The 23,312-nt window shown below is 35.3% G+C and overlaps 1 protein-coding gene across 11 annotated transcripts in view; it reads left to right on the forward strand.

Moving 5' to 3' along the window:
- Window positions 1–23,312, forward strand: part of RALGAPA1 (Ral GTPase activating protein catalytic subunit alpha 1) — a 271,674-nt gene that overhangs the window by 197,357 nt on the left and 51,005 nt on the right. For 10 of the 11 annotated variants that reach the window (XM_086709922.1, XM_086709923.1, XM_086709913.1 and 7 more), the window contains 2 exons: window positions 5,881–6,004; window positions 14,104–14,259. In XM_086709922.1, the coding sequence (XP_086566048.1) occupies window positions 5,881–6,004; window positions 14,104–14,259 (280 nt within the window). Of the gene's footprint in view, window positions 1–5,880; window positions 6,011–14,103; window positions 14,260–23,312 lie in introns of those variants that run through there. The other variant, XR_015252424.1, reaches the window with a different exon arrangement.

The following is a 23,312-nucleotide window of genomic DNA, read 5'->3' on the forward strand; positions in this document are numbered from 1 at the left end:
AGACACACAAGGTAAGAACACGGAGAAGTTCCCTTTCTTCCAGGATCAGAATTTATATATAGTGGATCATGCTTCGAAGTTAAGTTCTTAACAACTTTCTTGAGATGTATTTCTTATACCATACATTTTACTCATTTAAAGTGTACGTGTTTTTAATGCATTCAAGGGTTGTGCAACTATCATGACAACCTAATTTTAGAATATTTTAGTCCCTTCGAAAGGAGACCCATACCCATTACCAGTAACTCCCCATTACTGCCAACCATCCCCCACCACACTCACCAGCTCTAAAAATTTTCTTTTTTTAATGTTTATTTATTTTTGAGACAGAGACAGAGCATGAGCAGGGGAGGGGCAGAAAGAGAGGGAGACACAGAATTCAAAGCAGGCTCCAGGCTCTGGGCTGTCTGCTCAGAGCCCGACGCAGGGCTTGAACCCACAGACCATGAGATCATGACCTGAGCCAAAGTCAGATACTTAACCGACTGAGCCACCCAGGTGCCCCATACTCCTCAGGTCTAGACAATACTAATCTACTTTCTGTTTCTGCAGATGTGCCTATACTGGGCATATCCTACAAAAGGAGCCAAACAGTATATAGTCTTTTGTGGCAGGCTTCTTAGCACAGTGTTTTCAAAGTTATTCCATATTGCAAGTATATCTCAGCACTTGATTTTTTTTATTGCTGAATAATATTCCATTATATGAATATACTACATTTCTGTTTATTCATCAGTTGATGGACATTTGGATTGGTTTCACTTTTTAGATATTAATAATAATGATGCCATGAATATTCATATACACATTTTTTACATGGACACTTTATAATTTTATAAACATTTTTATAAGACTTTTACAGTTGTAGACCTTATATTAAGATCTGTGGTTCATTTTGATTGTTGTTTTTGGTGTAAGATCAGAAGTTGCGAGGTAAGAATTCAGCTTCATTCTTCTGCTTGTGGATATCCATTTGCCCCAGCACTGTTTGTTGACATGACTCTTCTTTTCCCATTGAATTGTCTTGGTACTGTTGTCAAAAAGCAATTGACAGTGAATATAAAGGTTTATTTCTGGACCAAAGATTCTGTTCCATATAGACCTGTTTGTCACTTCTTATGACACTATCACAGTGCATTGATTGCTGCTGCAATGTAGCAAGTTTTTAAATTGGGATTATGAGTCCTCCAACTTTGTCTTTTTTTTTTTTTTCAAGATAGTTGTGGCCATTCCAGATCTTTTTTTTTTTTTTTTTTTTTTTTTTTTTTTTAATTTTTTTTTTTTTTCAACGTTCATTCATCTTTGGAACAGAGAGAGACAGAGCATGAACGGGGGAGGGGCAGAGAGAGAGGAGACACAGAATCAGAAACAGGCTCCATTCTCCGAGCCATCAGCCCAGAGCCTGACGCGGGGCTCGAACTCACGGACCGCGAGATCGTGACCTGGCTGAAGTCGGACGCCCAACCGACTGCGCCACCCAGGCGCCCCATTCCAGATCTTTTATATCTTCCTATGAATTTTAGACTGAGCTTGTCAATTTTTACAAAAACAGCAGCAGGGATTTTGATAGGGATTACATTAAGTTTGTCGATCAGTTTGAGGGTACTATCTTAACAATACTAACTCTTTCCGTCCATGAGTGTGAAATTTTTTTTAAAGATCTTTAATTTTGATAATGTTTTGTGATTTTTCAGAGTATAAGTTTTGAACTTCTGTTTTCAGAGTATAAGTTTTATGCTTAACTTTTTGTTGAGTACTTTTGTACCTATTTACCTAAGTAATTCATTAGTTTTAGTGACATGGCTTTATAAAAGGAATTTTCTTATGTTTGTTTTCTGATTGTTCATTGTTGGTATATAGAAATACCTGATTTTTACATGTGGGTATTGTATCCTGAACCCTCCTGAACTCATTTAATAGCTCTAAACACTTTTTAGTAGATTCCTTTCTATATACAAAATCATCTCATCTGCAAGTGGATGTAGTTTTATTTATTCCTTTGCAGTCATATTACTAATTGATTCTCTTTGTTATTGGTCTACTCAGGTGTTCTGTTTCCTCTTGAGTTGAATTTAGTAATTTGTGTCTCTAGGTATTTTTCCATTTAATCTAAGTTATCTAATTTGTTGGCATAAATTAATATTGTTGTTCATAGTTGCCTTATAATCTTTTTTATTTCTGTAACATATATAATGATATCTCTTTAGTTTCTGATTTTAGTAATTTGATTCTTCTTGTTTTCTTGTTCAGTCTAGCTATAAGGTTCAATTTTTTTTTATTATCTCAAAGAACCAATTTTTGGTTTTGTTGATTTTTTCTCTGTTGTTTTTCTGTTCCATTTCATTTTCTTTCCACTCTAGTTTTTATTAATTCCTTCCTCTACCTGCTTTGATTTTAGTTGCTCTTCTTCTAGTTTTTTAAGGTAGAAAGTTTAGTTATTGATGCAAGATCTTTCCATCTTTTTTTTTTAAGTTATTTATTTTGAGAGGGAGATTGAGAGAGCATGAGCAGGGGAGAGTCAGAAAGAGAGCGAGAGAGAGAATCCCAAACAGGCTCCACACTGTCAGTGCAGAGCCCCATGTGGGGCTCGAATTCACAAACCTTGAGATCATGACTTGAGCCGAAATCAATCAAGAGTCAGACGCTTAACCAACTGAGCCACCCCGACACCCCATCTTTTTTTAATATAAGCATTTACATCTATAAATTTACCAATGAGTACTGCTTTACCTGCATGCCATCACTTTTGGTATGTTATGTTTTCATTTTCATCATCTCTAAGTATTTCCTTATTTCCCTTGACATTTATTCTTTCAGTTATTTAGGAGTACATTGTTTCATTTCTACATGTATGTGAAATTCCCAAAGTTTTTTTTCTTTTTATCGATTTCTACTTTCATTCCATTGTGATTAGAAAATATAGTTTGCATAATTTCAGTCTTTTCAAATTTATTGAGGCTTTTTAATTACCAAATGATCTGGCCTGAAGGATGTTCTTGTATTCTTGAGAAGAATGTGTTTTCTGCTAGAAGAATGTGTTTCTCCACTTTCTGGAGTGTTCTATAGATGTCCTTTTAGGTCTAGTTGGTTTATAGTGTTGTTCAAGTCTTCTGTTTTCCTGTTGATACTCTTTTCTTTGTCTAATATTGTAAGTAGGGTATTGAAGTCTTCAACTACGATTGCAGAAGTGTCTGTTTCTGTCTCCAATTCTGTTTTTGTTTCATTTATTTTGAAGCTCTGTGTGAGTACATGTGTGTTAATTTAATATCTTCTTAGGAAAAAAAAATATCTTCTTAGTAGGTTGACCTTTTAACATTAGGAAATGTCTCTTTATCACTAACATTTTTTGTTTTAAAGTCTAATACTAACTGTAGCCACCCCAGATTTCTTGGTTACTGTTTGCATGGTATCTTTTTCCATTTATTTTGCTTTCAACATTATTTGTGTCTTTGAATCAAAAGTGTATTGGTAGTGGTGGTTGTTTACTTGATCATTTATTTTCTAATGATGGGGCTAAACTAATCCTACAAAGTCTATTTCCCCACAATGTGCAGCCTCAGATCTCCCTGCTCAAAAAATTTTTTTAAGTTTTTTATCTTTTAGCAGGGCTACCATGGGTTCTCCCTGGGCTGACATAATCTAATATTTAAGTTTCTACTTTGGCCCCCTTCACCAGTTAGTTTTTTGTTGTTTATTGTGGATGTGTGTGGCTTAGAGGTTGCTGTCATAGTCAGAGTGTTTATATTTTTAATCCCATGTTCACCCAGAGACTAGTACCTTGGAGGTTTGCTCTCTGGTTGCTCCAAAGAGAGTACTGCCTTGGATATGCACAGTCGTTGACTGGATGTTGTTTTTAAGTTGTGGCTTCCTAGGAGTTGACCCTGAGTTTAAGTAGAGTACTATGAGGCTTAACTTTGTGTTGGTAAGTCTTTGTGGGTTGGGGAATGCTTTCCTGTCTGTCCTGCATCTTACTCTGATTGCTCTTGTGTGGGTTCCAGTTAGTACATGTACACAGGTTTCTTGACCCCTAGACTTGACTGTGTTCTCAAGAGGGTTCTTCTTGGCTGTCTCTTTCTACTTCTCTTTCTCTCTTGGCTGCTGTGCTCTTTTACTTGTGTCGGGAGGTGCTACTTCTCTTAATTGCTTTTTTCCACCGTGCTTTTTCTTGTTTTTGACAATACCCATAGGCATGGAGTTTTGTTTCAAAATAAAATCATTCCCCTCAGGCAGAGCTGCTACTAAGCTCTTTGTCCATATGATCTGCCCTTCACCCTGATCAGAACACATGTAGTGGCAGTACTCTGCCACTGTATTATACCTGAGCTGGGGTCAAGGACCAACTTTTCCTAGAGTAATACCCTACCTCTATAAGTGGACACTTGGGGAGGGATTGGCAGTTCTTCATCTTCCTACCTTTCTTTCCCCTATCAGTGTGAAACCTTTATCCCACTGATAAGCTAGGGTGGGGAAAATTGGAACAGACTCAGCCTTTTGCACCTAGAATTTCTGTTGTAAGAGAGTCCATAGCTGCCTGGAATAGTTTATGCAGCATGGAACTGGGCGGAAGAGAAACACAGCCAGCAGACTGCTGCTCCCAGGGTGAGACCATATTTCCAGTCTGGGACCTGGAGGGGATGAGGAACCCTTATCTTGGCCTAAGTACAATGCCCAGGGTAAAGCTGTAATATGGAAGTAAAGGGGTAGCATAAGGGAGCAGTCATGGCTCAGATGCCAAAGATTCACTCTGTTTTTACCAGATTTGGTAGATTTTCTTAAATGTATGTTTCGCCATTTGCTATATGCCCTTAAGACAATATTAAGAGACTTTAAGTGATTTTTAAAAAATCATCCTCATCACTGAGATTATTATTTTGACTGGGAAAGGGTCCACTGAGATTCTTACTCTATAATTCTGGAAGTTGTCCCCCTCCCCCCCCAAAATTATATTTTATTCCTTGGGTTAGATTATCCCGCCAGTACACTAAATACACCGAAAATCGCCTAAGTGTTCACCACATAAAGTGAAATATTGCTATCAGTGAAAGCAGCTAAAATATCTTCGTTCCTGATTTTAAGTTGCTGATGTTGAAACCCACATTCATGACCTTATAGCTCCTTCAAAATGTGTAGGAAAATATAGTTGTCTGACTAACCTTTCTTAGGTTTGTTTGCTTCCTTTTTAATTCCTACATACTATAGTAGTGAAAACATTACCTCTGATCATAAAGTTCATTAGTCCATGCGTTGTTAAATCACCCTAGACCGAATGTAGTATGCCCTAGTTAACTTGGAAGGCCAAATGTCACTCAAGAAATTTGTTTTTATGAGCAGTTTTAATTTGAGGGAGACCTTAAAAAAATGTCCAAGACCTTGTCAGTTATTCCATATGGTTCTATAATATTTGTGTATAAATTTCTTATTTTGTACTTTGAAGAAATGGATCATTTCTCACTCATATTTCTACTGCTATACTTAGTTTTATTTCTAAAATACATCCATTTAACTCTGGGATTCATCTACATTGTACAATAGATAATTCTTTAGGTGCTTCATGCATTCACACATGTCTTTCCTGATACTCTTTTCTCCTCTTCATTTGTCAGATCTCACTTGCCTTCACCAAACTTAGCATTACTCTTTCCTTTAAGTGTCTCTCTGTTTCTCCAGTCGGAAGTAATCATACCTTTCTTTTATTCCACTGGCAAGTTTATAACTTTCCTAATTTTTTACTTACAATTACATATCTTCCTCTGTAGGTTATAAGATTTAATTCATTTTCCTCTTTTTATTGCCACATACTTTGTACATTGAACTTAATTATTGCATGAGTGAATAGATAAATTAATGATTAAATGAATGGTATAATCTTTTATTTTACAGTCGAGAGACTCACAAGATCGCAGTGTTTTATGTTGCTGAAGGACAAGAAGACAAACATTCCATTCTCACCAATACAGGTGGAAGTCAAGCATATGAAGATTTTGTAGCCGGTCTTGGTTGGGAGGTATTGTTTTTATTTCTTTTTTTTTTTTTTATGTTTGTTTATTTTTGAGAAAGATCGCAAGTGGGGGAGGGACAGAGAGAGAGAGAGAGAGAGAATCCCAAACAGTTTCCGCACTATCAGCGCAAAGCCCAACACAGTGTTCAAACTCAGGAACCATGAGGTCACAACCAGAGCTGAAATCCAGAGTTGGACACTGAACCGACTGAGCCTCCTAAGCACCCCGATTGGGAGGTATTGTTTTTAAATTATACCAAATATCATTGTATTTTTATTTGGAAGCAGTGGTTTTCTTTTGCTTTCTAGCTTATTTTAGAATTATTTTAGGAGACTCAACAACTTAACGATGGTTTGTTATTGTTTCTGCTTTATTTCCCATCTGCAAAGACAGAAGCAGTTCAGACCTTGAAAGGAAGGTTGTTGGTTTTTTTAATGAGTCAGTATATTGTTAGAGAGCACTGAAGTCATAGGTTTAGGAGAGCTGGATTTTCCTCACAGCTGTGACCACTAGACAAGTGATCTTCAAACTAAGATATGAATATCTTTAGTGCTGTACCAAGGCTTTTAGGTTAGTTTAGAGGAGATTAATTTCTAGTTCCTCAACTTTACTGAAATTAATGCCTGAAAACCTTTCTGCAGTCACTTGCCTCACCTTTTCAGTTCTTCAACTTTTTAAAAGAAAGGCATACCACACACTCATTTGAGTCCTACATTGCCCCAAAATGTTTGATGCCAAAAAAAAAGTTCATTCAAGAAGGCATGTTCTGAGAGAGTCTCTGACAGCAAATCAACAAATGTTGAAAGGCACTGCACTTCATGTTATCCTGGCAACCTGCTCATGTCAAGGTTCCTGTACCAAATCTGTCTATCTTAGAATTGTTAACTCAGAAGGGAGGTATTTGTCATAGAAATTTGGATTAATATGTTTACCCAAATTGACACAGGAAGTGTCAGACATTTTCTATCAGAAAGGGAATTTGATGCTGGCTGATCGATTTGTCATTAATAGCAGGCATTTTATATATATTGTATCAGCCAAATCAGTAGCTCTACAATTTTGATGAAAATATATTAAAAGCATATACATGTGACATACAGTACACTAGAAATGATATCTTTTGTAGTAGTTTAAACTAATGATGAAAATTTTCATTATAGTTGTCAGTTTAATACATAGTTTCTTAAAAATCTTAAAGTACATGAGCAAAATTGCTGAAGACCACTGCACTAGACTATAAGCTCCTCCTAGAGGAAAAGCACTTTGATCTCATTGAACTTTCCTTTGTTTGTTGTTGTTAAACTAGCCTTCATTTTTTTTTTAAGTTTATTTATTTATTTTGAGAGTGAACGATCAGGGGAGGGGCAGAGAGAGAGAGGGAGAGAGAGAATCCTAAGCAGGCTCTGTACTGGTGGTGCACAGTTATGAGGGGCTTGAACTCACAAACCATTAAATCATGACCTAAGCCTAAACCAAGAGTCGGACGCTTAACCAACTGAGCCACCTAGGCGCCTCTGATTTTTTCCTTTTAAAAGACATCCCAGTGCCTTGTACAGTGTCCGATACATAAGCCTTTAGCATTCGGTATATATTTTTATGGCTTACCTTACATGTTATTTCACTTTGAGTTACTTGGGGTCTCTGTTCCTGTTTGCGTATTTGTCAAGGTAATCTATTTTAGGCAATAGATATGGGAAGTTCAGTTGAGATTAGTTACGTGAAAGTGCTTCAGAAAGTATAAACACTCTAAATAAATTTTCTGTTAAAAAAAAAACAGAAACATATTAGTAAAAGCAAGAGACATTTGGAAAAGAACAAATTAGCAGTACTCACATTTCCTTATTTCAAAACTTAACACAAGCAATAGTAATCAAACAGTATGGCAGTGCACCAAAAATAGACATATTGATCAATGGAAAAGAATTGAGATTCTAGAACTAAACTCATATATCTATGGTCAACTGATTTTTAACAAGTGACAGCACCATCCAGTGGAGAAAGAATAGTCTTTTCAACAAATGGTGCCAGAACAACTGGAAAGCCACATGCAAAAGAATAAAGTTGGACTATTACCTCACACTATATACAAAAATTAACTCAAAAAGGGTCAAAAACCTAATTGTAAAAGCTAAAAGTATGAAACTCTTAAAAGACAACATGAGGTAAATTTTCACGACCTTGGATTTGGATAAGGCTTTTTTTTCCTTGCTTTATGGAGTTATAATTGACAAATAAAAGGGATTTTTAGATATGACACTAAAAACATGAGCAACAAAGGAAAAATAAATAAATTGGACTTCAGACTTTAAACTTTGATGCTTCAAAGGGCATCATAAATAATGTGAAAAGACAACCCACAGAATTTGAGAAAATAACTGAAATCATATATGTGATAAGGGACTTCTATCTAAGATATACAAAGAACTCCTACAAATCAATAATTAGAAAACAACCCAATTAAAAAATTAGGACCTGAATAAACATTTCTCTTAATAAGATATGCAGATAGCCAGGAGGCTCATGAAAAGATGCTCAACATCATTATCAGAAAAATGCAAATCAAAGCCACAGAAAAAAACTACTTCACACCCATTAAGATGGCTAGGATCAAAAAGTCGAATACTAACAACTGTAGGGTAGGATTCACCACAATCTGAACCCTCTTACACTGCTATTAGGAATGTGAAATAGTGCAACTGCTGTGGAGAACAATCTGGAAGTTCATCAAATAGTAGAACACTGAATTACCATATGATCAGAAATTCCACTCTTAGATAGGTATCCAAGAGAAATGGAATTGTATATATAGACAAAAACTTGTACATGAATGGTCATAGTAGCATTTTTCACAATAGCCAAAAGGTGGAAAAAACCCAAATGTCCATCAATGGGTGAATGGATAAAATGTGGTACATTACTATAATGGAATATTATTTAGCTATGAAGAGGAGTGAAATCTTGATGTGTGCTCCAGTGTGGGTGTACCTTGAAAATATTATGTTAAATGAAAGAAACCAGTCACAAAGACCAGGTGTTATGATCCATTTATATGAAACATACACACACACACACACACACACACACACACACACACACACACAAACACACACAAACATACATGTACAGAAAATAGGTTTGTGGTTGCTTCAGACTAGTTGGAAGGATGAGGGAAGATCAGGGTGATAGCTAAAGAGTATAGGGTTTCATTTTGAAGTGATGAAAATGTTCTAAGATTGACTGTGGTGATGATTGCACTTACCTGTGAATATATTAATGTGCATTGAGTTGTACAGTGGAAACTTTCACTTTTAAGAAGATCAAGAGGCATACTCTGCTTACTCTTCACACTAAGTGTAACAAAAACTTTGGACATTACATATAAAACAAATATTAAAAGATGCTGAAAGGCGATGAGAAGAAGACAGACCAACTCAGGACCAAGGAATGACATCATGATGGGTTCTCAAGGTTTTCTTTTTGTCTCCTATATCTCCAACTTGAATCTGAAATAGCCAGCAACCTAGAAACATCAACAAGCGTTGACCAAAAGAATCCCAACAAAAGCCCACTCTTTCTAGCCAACGGATCAGGAAAGGGGCAATCTAGAGAAAGAAAATATTTAGACAGTAACTGCTCTACTCCAAGCAAACACCAACCAAACTCCAACAACCAAAGTAAATACTTTGACTTCCATCTCCATTTCTGACAACAAAGGTCAGTTAGGGAGCCTAGACTTTCACCCTCATGAGAGTCCACACCACAAGGTCAGTGGAGACTACATGAGGAACCTAGAAATTGTTGCCACCTCCAGCATAATGAGTTACCCTGCCTCCTCCACTGGGTAGATCACAGGAGGCCTGGTGGAAAAGTAGGCCTTTCACCATCATCCAGCAGTAATGAGACTAACCCTACTAACTAAGGACTAACCTTGTCTCAGTGGATACGACATAGGAAACCGGAACTCCTTTCTCCACCTAACAGTAATGAAGATCTCCCTTCTGCAGGTGTCAGCAGAAGTTAAGTGGGGAACCTCCATCTAACTATAGTGAGGCAGTAACCACCTCACTTCTTTGACAGAGCTGTGTCACAAAACAGCCAACTAAGACAGGAGGATTAAATAGGATGTATAGTCTCATAACATGAAAATGTCTAGGCTTTGATCAAAAATCATACCAGGACCCAGAGAGGCCTCAAACTGAATGAAAAGAGGACAGTAGATACCAACACCAAGTGACAAAGATTTTGGGATAACCATAATATAAATGCCTTCACAAGCAGTGAAGAACACAATTGAAATAAATGAAAAATAGGAAGTCTTAGTAATTAAAAAAAAAAAAAGGAAGATACAAGAAAGAACTACATGGAAATTTTAGAACTGAAAATTTCATTACTGAAATAAAAAGCTCAGTACATGGGCACAGCAAGAGAGTCAGATAGATATGGGGGTACAGAAGAATCAATAAACTGAAAGATAAAACAGTAAAAAATGTGAACAGCAGAGAGAGAATAGACTTTTTTTTAAAGAGAGAGAGCAAGAGCACATTGTGTGGAGAAAGGGGCAAAGGCAGAAGGAAGGTAGGGGTGGTGAGAGAGAAAGAGAGAATCTCAAGCAGGCTCCATGCTTAGCACAGATCCTGGCACAAGGCTCGATCCCATGACCCTGGGATCATTACCTGAGCCAAAATCAAGAATTGGACACTCAACCGACTGAGCTCATAGGTGCCCCAGAGAGAGAATAGATTTAAGGACAATGAACAAAGCATCAGAGACCTATGGGACTATGACAAAAGATTTAACATTCCTGTTATCTGAGGGAGACGAGAAAGAGGTTGAGTCTGAAAATTACTTGAAGAGATAATGTTGAAAACTTCCTAAATTTGGCAGGAGAAATAAAGCTAATAAAGCTACAGATTGAAGAAGCTGGGTGAAACCCAAACAGGATAAATCTAAAGGAATCCATACTAAGACACATCATAATTAAATTTCTGAAAAATAAGAAGTCTCAAAAAAATGTCAAAAGCATCCGGAGAAAATTTGTTCCTCGTCTATAAGGGGAAAACAATTAGAATAATAGTGAATTTCTCATCAGAAAAAAGTGACAATATTTTTCAAGTGCTAAAAGAAAAAAATGCTGTCAACCAGAATCATATAGCTAGTAAAGGAATAAAGCAAAACATTCTCAGATGAAGGAAAACTTAGAGAACTTGTTGCCAGCAGACCTACCCTAAAAGAAGAACTAAAAGACATTCTATTAACAGAAAGGAAGTGATAGAACCTTGGAACACTAGAAAGTAAGAGCGCGGCAAGAAAAAATATGGGTAAATACACTAGGCTTTACTTCCCCTCTGATATTTTCATAGTTATGTTTGATGGTTGATACAAAAATTATTTCACTGTCTGAGGTACCTGGGTGGCTCAGTTGGTTGAGTGTCCGACTTCAGGTCAGGTCATGATCTCATGGTTCGTGAGATCAAGCCCCACATTGAGCTTGCTGTTGTCAGTGCAGAGCCTGCTTCATATCCTCTGTCCCCCCCCCTCCCCCGCCCCTTTCTTGCTCACACTCTCTCAAAAATAAATAAAAACATTTATAGAAAAAATAAAATAATTAAAAAATTATTTCACTGATGTTTTTTAAAAAAAATTTTTTTAATGTTTGTTTTTGAGAGAGCGCAAGCAGGGGAGGGGAAGAGAGAGAGGGAGACACAGAATCTAAAGCAGGCTCCAAGCTCTGCACTGTCAGCACAGAGCCCAATGTAGAGCTCAAACTCACAGACTGCGAAATCATGACCTGAGCTGGGGTTGGACGCTTAACTGACTGAGCCATCCAGGCACCCCTATATGGCATTCTTGAAATGACCATTTTAGTGTGAAAAACAGATTACTGATTGCCAGGGTTTCAGGGGGTAGGTTAAGAGGGAAGTGAAGATCCTTGTGATGAAAATGTTGTTTCTTAATCGTATCAATGCCAGTATCCTGGTTATAATACAGTTTTGCATTGGAGGAATCTGGTACAAGTCACATAACACTTCTTGTGAATCTACAGTTATCTCTAGATAAAAATTTTAATTAAAAACATAGAGACCATCAAGTATTACAAAAGTGTTTAGAGCAAAGGAACACTAAAATGAGACTTTTTCTCCATGACATGATCAGAGAATTAACCTGAAGATAAATAACCTGTTCACTAAAACAAAACAAAAGGTCTGCACTTATATGCTATTTTTCACCTATCATAATTAACAAAGATCATAAAGTTTGATAATATATTTGAGAGGCCATGAGGGAAACAGGTATTCGTATTCACTGTTGGTGACATCTGTAGAGAGCTATTTGGTAGTGAGCTTCAAATTAAAAGTGCATATGCCCTTTGACTTACAGTTCCACTTTTAATTATTTGTCCTACACTTCTACTTTCACAAATGCAACATGACATGTATTCTGTGTTATTCACTGCAGCATTGACTATAATAGCAAAGACTGGAAAGAGCCTAAATATCCTTCAAGTAGGGGACTAGTTAAATTATTGTACATCAAGAAAATAAACTTCTGTGAAGCCATGAAAACAAAACAAATGAGGAAGCTCTTTACTTACTAATGAGTACTTTTCAGGGTATTTTAAGTGCAAAAAAAAGCAAGGTGCAGAACATTATATGTGTGTGCTGTGTGTGTGTATACACACATACATATAAGAATTTAATTGCATATACAGAGAACGTTTTTGGAAGGATATTTAATAAACTGCTTTCTGGAAAGGGAACTGAGTAGCTATACACAAGAGCTATCAAAGGAAGAATTTTGGTATATTTTTGAATTTTTAATTATATGAATGTATTACTGAGCCAATTTTTTTTTTAATTTTATAAGTGATGAGGCAGTCTTGTAGTGGTGTAAAAACTAATTTTTCATATGTTCAGCCACTGTAACTGATATTGATAGTTGAGACATGATTAGTTCACATGGTACAAAGATTGGTTTTTATAATTCACTTTATCAGTTACTTGGATTTTTTTTAATTTTAATTTTTTATTGAAGTATAATTAACATACTGTTATGTTACTTTCAAGTGTACAGTATAATGATCCAATAATTGTATACATTACTCAGTGCTCATCACAATAAGTATACTCAATTCCCTTTATCTATTTCACCCACGCGGCCCCCCCCTTCCCTCTGGCAGCCACCAGTTTTCTATATTTAAGAGTCTGCTTTTTTGTTTGTTCCTTTTTTTCTTTGCTCATCTGTTCTGTCTTTTAAATTCCGCATATGAGTGAAATCATAAGCTGACTGACTTATTTTACTTCGCATTATACCCTCTAGGTCCATCCATATTTCAGATTTTATTTTTTAAAAATATACATATAAAGTGGTTTCTCCGAGTGAAGAGATGCAAGCAGTGTTTAAGTTTCTTTTTCCTTTTGTGTTTCTTTTTCCTGTCTAGTATTTCTTTAATTTTCAGTAAGACAAGACAAGTTGCTGTATCACACAAGTATCACACAAGTCCAAGGAATATCACTCAATGCAGTGACCCTGATATTAGCATGTCTTTTATTTATACTCAGGAAAAAAATATGTGCAAAAATCTGCACAGATTAATTTGTACTTTTTTAATGCATGAGAAGTGCAGTTCTGCATTTTTGTATTTTTGTTCTGAGCTGTGTGATAGGTACTGATAATTAAGAAACCAGTTTCAATGTGTAAATATGACATATCTAATTAATCATCTTATCAAAGTGACATCATTGTTTTAACTTTCCAGTCTTGGTTTTTGCCACTTGATTTTTCTCTCTGGCCTTGGTGTCCTCCCATAGGCTTCACAATTTAGCATTAACACCTAGTAGCCTAACAAAAGATGCATAGTGCACAGCAGTTGATTTCTTTCCTAATTAACTCCTACTAATTAGGCATCCTCAAATACCTAAGAAAAAGTACCAGTGTGAACAGAGCAGCTCTAACTAATAATTCTGGATCAAGCATTAGTTGAGAACATGCAGAAGGCTTGTTCTCCATATATTTTTGCAAATTGAGAAATTTGAGTCTTTTTCAATAGTAAGTTCTTGAGTTTTGTTTAGTTGACTAATATTATGTGTCTCTTCATTGCTCCCAGGTCAATCTTACAAACCACTGTGGTTTCATGGGAGGACTACAAAAAAACAAAAGCACTGGATTGACCACACCGTATTTTGCTACCTCCACAGTAGAAGTAATATTTCATGTATCAACAAGAATGCCTTCTGATACTGATGACTCTTTGACCAAAAAAGTAAGTGCTGAGAAAAAACATTGAAATCCTAGTAATTAAGAAAATAAATATATAAAATATGTAAGTAATGTAACTGATCAAGCACTGTTTCTGAGTACTCCACACTCTTCACCTAATGCTGTCTTCAGAAACAGGATTGTTGTAAAGCAAATGCTGTTTTCTTTAACAATAACATTGAAAGTTAATTGCCTTAACAAAGGATTTGTCTTCAAGAAAATGGGGATATGACAAATTGAGAAAACTTCCTTATATGTTCAAATTGGTGAAATTGTATTTCAAGTCTTTTCATACATGGTTAGATACAACTGTTACACTGAATGAGAGCAAAAAATATAGATAAATTATTACAAAGCACTTAAAATATAACATACTTTATCACAAGTTTTAACTAAAACTAACAGAGCAAATAAAGTAAGCCTTCATTAATTATGAAAAACATTTTACTGCCTTAGAATTTATGAGAGATATGATGGAATGGTTTTGATGGCCCACATCTTTTAAAACCTACACTACCATTTTTCTGTGGCTGGCACTGGCATTCAAAAGTTGTTCTAGCACAGTTGTATATATTCAGTCCATGTTTGGTTTTCTTAGGGAGAAATATTTTTAAGAGTAAAACCTTACCTTGTCCAACATTTCTTTACCTTCTCTTCCTCCTCCTCCTTCAATTTATTAAAAACTGCTAACTTAATATCATTGGTCATTTTACTTGATACTCTTCTGCCTGATATCAAAACTCTTTATGCTTTATTAATAAACTATGAAAATGATTATTCTCCTGCTCTTTTGTAAAGGAACTTCAGAACTGCTCGCAAATATTTGGTAAGATTGATTTAATACCCTTGATGCTTTCTGTTTACAGTTTAGAATACTATTGGAAATTGCCTACTAAATGACTAATGGTTGATAATTCTATATGGATGCTAATTAGATTGCAATGAGTAGTAATTTAGTAGTATAGAATTTCTTGTCCTGTAGTTTTTAGAAATAGAAAATGAACCATGAATACCGACAAGAAGATGGTAAAGAGTTGGATTGGAGTATAAAACTTCATTAAAACTTCAATTAAGCACTTTCTTCCATCAACTCATGTTAAATCTCTATGATAATAAGTCACACCTAGAGACAATTATGAGTATAGTGCAAAAAGATCATTTTAATCATTAAGAACTTGCCCATGACTCATATTTATCATTATCATTTTCAGGGCTCCATATACAATTTCTAAAGTGTAAAATTAATAGTATCTTAGATTGCAAACACAAGAACAGAACAAAGTACATCATTTTTTGTTAAAAAGCTTTTTTTTATTTTTTAAAGAGAATTATGTCAGGATATTTTTACTTCACTATATTAAGCATGATAATTATGTGGTACTTAAAATCTTTTTCCTGTGATGCAAAAATTCTCAATAAGATACTAGCAAATCGAATTCAACAGCATATAAAAAGAATTATTCACCATGATCAAGTGGGATTCATTCCTGGGATGCAGGGCTGGATAACATTCGCAAATCAATCAACGTGATACATCACATTAATAAAAGAAAAGATAAGAACCATATGATCCTGTCAATCGATGCAGAAAAAGCCTTTGACAAAATCCAGCACCCTCTCTTAATAAAAACCCTTGAGAAAGTTGGGATAGAAGGAACATACTTAAACATCATAAAAGCCATTTATGAAAAGCCCACAGCTAACATCATCCTCAATGGGGAAAAACTGAGAGCTTTTTCCCTGAGATCAGGAACATGGCAGGGATGCCCACTCTCAACTGCTGTTGTTTAACATAGTGTTGGAAGTTCTAGCATCAGCAATCAGACAACAAAAGGAAATCAAAGGCATCCAAATTGGCAAAGATGAAGTCAAGCTTTCGCTTTTTGCAGATGACATGATATTATACATGGAAAATCCGATAGACTCCACCAAAAGTCTGCTAGAGCTGATACATGAATTCAGCAAAGTTGCAGGATACAAAATCAATGTACAGAAATCAGTTGCATTCTTATACACTAACAATGAAGCAACAGAAAGACAAATAAAGAAACTGATCCCATTCACAATTGCACCAAGAAGCATAAAATACCTAGGAATAAATCTAACCAAAGATGTAACAGATCTGTATGCTGAAAACTATAGAAAGCTTATGAAGGAAATTGAAGAAGATATAAAGAAATGGAAAGACATTCCCTGCTCATGGATTGGAAGAATAAATATTGTCAAAATGTCAATACTACCCAAAGCTATCTACACATTCAATGCAATCCCAATCAAAATTGCACCAGCATTCTTCTCGAAACTAGAACAAGCAATCCTAAAATTCATATGGAATCACAAAAGGCCCCGAATAGCCAAAGTAATTTTGAAGAAGAAGACGAAAGCAGGAGGCATCACAATCCCAGACTTTAGCCTCTACCACAAAGCTGTCATCATCAAGACAGCATGGTATTGGCACAAAAACAGACACATAGACCAATGGAATAGAATAGAAACCCCAGAACTAGACCCACAAACGTATGGCCAACTCATCTTTGACAAAGCAGGAAAGAACATCCAATGGAAAAAAGACAGTCTCTTTAACAAATGGTGCTGGGAGAACTGGACAGCAACATACAGAAAGTTGAAACTAGACCACTTTCTCACACCATTCACAAAAATAAACTCAAAATGGATAAAGGACCTGAATGTGAGACAAAAAACCATCAAAACCCTAGAGGAGAAAGCAGGAAAAGACCTCTCTGACCTCAGCCGTAGCAATCTCTTACTCGACACATCCCCAAAGGCAAGGGAATTAAAAGCAAAAATGAATTACTGGGACCTTATGAAGATAAAAAGCTTCTGCGCAGCAAAGGAAACAACCAACAAAACTAAAAAGCAACCAACGGAATGGGAAAAGATATTTGCAAATGACATATCGGACAAAGGGCTAGTATCCAAAATCTATAAAGAGCTCACCACACTCCACACCCGAAAAACAAATAACCCAGTGAAGAAATGGGCAGAAAACATGAATAGACACTTCTCTAAAGAAGACATCCAGATGGCCAACAGGCACATGAAAAGATGCTCAACGTCGCTCCTTATCAGGGAAATACAAATCAAAACCACACTCAGATATCACCTCACGCCAGTCAGAGTGGTCAAAATGAACAAATCAGGGGACTATAGATGGTGGAGAGGATGTGGAGAAACAGGAACCCTCTTGCACTGTTGGTGGGAATGCAAATTGGTGCAGCCACTCTGGAAAACAGTGTGGAGGTTCCTCAGAAAATTAAAAATAGACCTACCCTATGACCCAGCAATAGCACTGCTAGGAATTTATCCAAGGGATACAGGAGTACTGAGGCATAGGGGCACATGTACCCCAATGTTTATAGCAGCACTCTCAACAATAGCCAAATTATGGGAAGAGCCTAAATGTCCATCAACTGATGAATGGATAAAGAAATTGTGGTTTATATACACAATGGAGTACTACATGGCAATGAGAAAGAACGAAATATGGCCCTTTGTAGCAACGTGGATGGAACTAGAGAGTGTGATGCTAAGTGAAATAAGCCATACAGAGAAAGACAGATACCATCTGTTTTCACTCTTATGTGGATCCTGAGAAACTTAACAGAAACCCATGGGGGAGGGGAAGGGAAAAAGAAAAAAAAGAGGTTAGAGTGGGAGAGAGCAAAAGCATAAGAGACTCTTAAAAACTGAGAACAAACTGAGGGCTGATGGGGGGTGGGAGGGAGGGGAGGGTGAGTGATGGGTATTTAGGAAGGCACCTTTTGGGATGAGCACTGGGTGTTGTATGGAAACCAATTTGACAATAAATTTCATATATTGAAAAATAAATAAATAAATAAATAAATAAATAAATAAATAAATAAATAAATAAATAAATAAATAAATAAAATAAAATAAAATCTTTTTCCTGTGACCTTTGTTGAAATGTCAAATAAGTAAGATTTCTTATTTTCTTCAAAATAGTCATGAGGGTTTGTCCTTAATTACTTAAGAAGTTTCTGAAACAGATGTTTAACAATTCATTATCATAAAAAAATTAATTTTGGAGAGGACTATATCATTTAAGAATTGTTAAATGGTTGAGTTCTAATTAAAATTATATTATTAAATGGTAAAATTTGTAAGTGCTGGATTTATTAGAGAATTTTGAGGGATTAAACATTGAACGCTAATAGTTTGTTTCATCCACACCTACAGAAAGTTTTTGTTGTTGTGGTAAAAAATATAATCTATCATTGTCACCTTTAAAATTTTTTTTTTTTTAATATTTTTAGGGTTTGGAAATTTCTTTTTCACCAAAGTATAATTCACATACAGTGTCACATTAGTTTTAGGTGTACAGTATAATGATTCAACAGTTCTGTACATTATTCAGTGCTCATTATTATTATTGATAAGTGTACTCTTAATCTCTTTTATCTATTTCACCTATCCTTCCACCCTTCTCCCCTCTGGCAACCACCAGGTTTCTTTCTCTGTATTTAAGAATCTGATTTTGTCTTTGTCCGTTTTTTCTTTGTTAGTTTGTTCTTTTTCTTATGTTCCACACATGAATGAAATCATTTGGTATTTGTCTTTTTTTGACTGATGTTTCACTTAGCATTATACCTTTTGGTCCATCCAAATTGTCACTGATGATAAGATCTCATTTGTTTTTATGGATGAGTATTGTTCTAATGTATATATATTACCACATCTTCTTTATCCATTCATCTGTGGATGGATACTTGGATTGCTTCTGTATCTTGGCTGTTATAAATAATGCTGCAGTAAACACAGAGCTGCATATATCATTCCAAATTAGTGTTTTGTTTTCTTTGAGTAAATACCCAGTAGTGGAATTACTGGGTCATATGATAATTCTGTTTTCCTTACTGTTTTCCACAGTGACTGCACCAGTTTGCATTTCCACCAACAGTGCACAAGTGTTCTTGTTTCTCTACATCCTTGCTGATACTTATTATTTCATGGCAGTTCTTTTGTTTTGTTTTTGATTCTAGCCATTCAGACTGGTGTAAAGTGGTATCTCATTATGGTTTTGATTTGTTGTTCCCTGATGATGTTGAGCATCTTTTCATGTGTCTGTTGGCCATCTGTGTGTCTTCTTTGGAAAAATGTCATTCAGGTCCTCTGCCATTTTTAATCATGTTATTATTTTGGTGTTAAGTTGGACAAGTTCTCTATATATTTAAGATAGTGTATTAAGTCCTTATCAGATATGTTATTTGCAGATGTCTTCTCTAATTCAGTAGGCTGCCTTGTCCTTTTGTTGATGATTTTCTTCACTATGCAAATGCTTTTTATTTTGTTGTAGTCCCAGTAGTTTAATTTTGCTTTTGTTTTCCTTGTCTGAGAAGGCATAGCTACAAAAATGTTTCTGTGGCTGATGTCAAATTATTGCCGATGTTTTCTTCTAGGAGTTTTATGGTTTCATGTCTCACATTTAGATGTTTCATCCATTTTGAGGTTTTTTTGTGTGTGTATGGTGTAGGAAAGTGGTCCAGTTTCATTCTTAAGCATGTCCAGTGCAGCATTCTTTTGCATGCTGTCCACTTTTCCCAGTACTATTTGTTGAAGGGACTGTCTTCTCCCCTCGTGTATATTTCTCCCTCCTTTGTCTTAGATTAATTGACCATATAAGCACTGGTTTATTTCTAGGCTCTCTGTACTCTTCCATTAATCTATGTGTCTGTTTTTGTACTAGTACCATACTGTTTCGATTACTAATGTTTTGTAGTGTATCTTGAAATCTGGGATTATGATACCTCCAGCTTTGTTCTTTCTCAAGATTGCTTTGGCTCTTTGGGGTCTTTCATGGTTCCATGCAAATTTTAGGATTATCCTAGTTTTGTAAAAATTGCTGTTGGTATTTTGATAAGGGTTTTATTGAATTCATAGATTGGTTTAGGCAGTATGGACATTTTAAAACGTTGGCTTTTCCATTCCATGAGCAAGGAATATCTTTCCATTTGTGTCATCTTCGGTTTCCTTCATCAGTGTTTTATAGTTTTAGGAGTGCAGTTTATTCCTAGGCATTTTATTCTTTTTGGAGCAATTATAAATGGGATTGTTTTCTCAATTTCTCTTTCTCCCTCTTTTTTATTAGTGTCAAGAAATACAACGTATTTCTATATATTGACTTTGTACCTTACAACTTTACTGAATTTATTTGTCAGTTCTCGTAGTTTTTTGGTGGAGTCTTTAGAGTTTTCTATTGTATAATGTCATTTGCACATAGTGACAGGTTTACTTCTTCCTTACAAATTTGGATGGCTTTTCTTTCTTTCTCTTTTCTGATTGCTGTGGTTAGTACTCCTAGTACTATGTTGAATAGAAGTAGTGAGAGTGGACATCTTTGTCTTGTTCCTGATCTTGGAGGAAAAGCTCTGAGTTTTTCACCATTGAATATTAAGTTAGCTGTGGGTTTTTCATCCATAGTCTTTATTATGTTGAGGTATGTTCCCCCTAAACCTACTTTTTTGAGAGATTTTACCATGAGTGGTAAAATCTTTTTTCTGCATCTCTTGAGATGATCATATGGTTTTTATTGTTTTTCTTGTTAATGTGATTATCATGTTGATTAATTTTTGAACATTGAAACACCCCTTGCATCCCAGGAATAAATCCCACCTGATCATGGTGAATGATTTTTTTAATGCATTGTTGGATTCAGTTTGCTAATATTTTGTTGCAGATTTTACATCTGTGCTCATCAGATACTGGCCTGTAGTGTTTTTGCTTTTTGTTTTTTGGGTTTTTTTTTTTTTTTTTTGTAGTGTCTTTATCTGGTTTTTGTATCAGGATAATGCTAGTCTTGTAGAATGAATTTGGAAGCGTTTCTTCCTCTTCTCTTTTTTAGAGTAGTTTGAGAAGAATAGATCTTAACTCCTCTTTATATATTTGACAGAATTCACCTGTGAAGCTATCTGGTTCTGGACTTTTGTTTGTTGGGAGTTTTGTGATTACTGATTCAGTTTCGTTGCTAGTAACTTACCTGCTCAAAGTTTCTATTTCTTTCTGAATCTGTTTTGGAAGGTTCTATGTTTCTGGAAATTTATCCAGTTCTTTCTAGGTTGTCCAATTTGTGGGCATATAATTTTTCATAATACTCTCTTATAATCTTTTGAATATCTGTGGTGTTGGTTGTTCTTTCTCCTCTTTCATTTCTGATCATATTTATTTGGGTTCTTTTTTTTTTTTTTTTTCAGAGTCTGGCTAAAGGTTTATCAATTTTGTTGATCTTTTCAAAGAACCAGCTCCTGGTTTTATTCATCTGTTCTATTGTTTTTAGTTTCTATTTCATTTATTTCTGCTCTAATCTTTATTATTTCTTCTACTGGCTTTGGGCTTTCTTGGTTCTTCTTTTTCTAGTTCCTTTAGGTGTAAGGTTAGGTTGCTTATTTGAGATTTTTGTTTTATGAGGTGGGCCTGTATTACTACAAATTTCTCTCTTAGAACAGCCTGTACTGCATCTCAAAGATGTTGGACCCTTGTGTTTTTATTTTCATTTGGCTCCATGTATTTTGTATTTTCTCTTTGATTTCTTGGTTGAACCATTTAATGTTAGTAGCATGTGTTTCGTCTCCATGTATTTTGTTTTTTCCACATCTTTTTCTTGTGATTGATTTCTAGTTTCTTACTTTTGTGGTCAGATAAGATGCATGATAAGATTTAAATTGTTTTTTAATATATTGAGTGTTGTTTTTGGTCTAATGTGATTTATTCTGGAGAATGTTCCATGTGCACTTGAAAAGAATATATATTTCACTGTTTCTGGAAGGAATGTCTGAATATATCTGTTAGGTCCATCTGGTCTAATGTGTCATTCAAAAGCTACTTTATGTCTGTTACAAGTTGCTTTATGTATTGAGTACATATATATTTACAAATGTTACAACTCTTGTTGGAGTGTTCCCTTTATGATTATTTATTGTCCTTCTTTGTCTCTTCAGACAGTCTTTGTTTCAAAGTCTATTTTGTTTGATATAGGTGTTGCATCTCCAGCCTTCTTTTTGCTTCCATTTGCATGGTAAATGTTTTCTCATCCCTTCACTTTCAGTCTGCATGTGTCCTTTGGTCTGAAGTGAGTTTCTCTTAGGCAAGATATAAATGTTGCTTTTTTAATCCATTCAGTCATCCTTTGTCTTTTGATTGGAGCATTTAGTTCATTTATATTTAGACTATTTATTGATAGGTATGTACTTACTGCCATTTTGTTACTTGTTTTGCAGTTCTTTTTGTAGCTGTTCTCTGTTCCTTCTTCTCTTGCTCTCCCCTGTGGCTTGATAGCTATCTTTAGTATTAATGCTTTGATTTTTTTTCTCTTTATTTTTTGTGTATCTATTACAGGGTTTTGATTTGTGGTTATCATTAGGTTCATGTGTAACATTTTATGCATATAGCAGTCTGTATTAAGTTGATGGTCACTTATGTTTGAATCTATTATTACTCCTCACCCCACATTTTATGTATATGATGTCATACTTTATATCCTTTTATTTTGTGAATCCCTTGACTGATTTTTATAAAGATAATTGGCTTTACTAGTTTCATGTTTTAACTTTAATACTGGTTTTATAAGTGGTCAATCTACTTTTATTATATGTTTGTGATTACTTGTGAAATTTTTTTCCTTTCGTTATTTTCTTACAACTATTTTGGCTTTTTCTTCCCACCCAAAGAATTCCCTTTAACATTTCTTGTAAGGCTGACTTAGTGGTGATGGTTTTGTGTGTCTGGGAAACTCTCTCTCTCCTTCTACTCTGAATGATGATCTTGCTGGGTAGAGTATTCTCAGTTTCAGGGTTTTTTCCTTTCAGTACTTTGAATATATCATTACATTCCCTTCTGGCCTACAAAGTTTCTGCTGAAAAATCATCTGACAGCCTTATGTGGTTTCCCTTGTGTATAACTTTTCTCTTGCTGCTTTTATTTTTTTTTTTTTAATTTTTTTTTTCAACGTTTATTTATTTTGGGGACAGAGAGAGACAGAGCATGAACGGGGGAGGGGCAGAGAGAGAGGGAGACACAGAATCG

The sequence above is a fragment of the Puma concolor genome, chromosome B3, assembly GCF_028749965.1.
Source record: "Puma concolor isolate L17-30 chromosome B3, mPumCon1.1.hap2, whole genome shotgun sequence".
NCBI classification, from domain to species: Eukaryota; Metazoa; Chordata; class Mammalia; order Carnivora; family Felidae; genus Puma; species Puma concolor.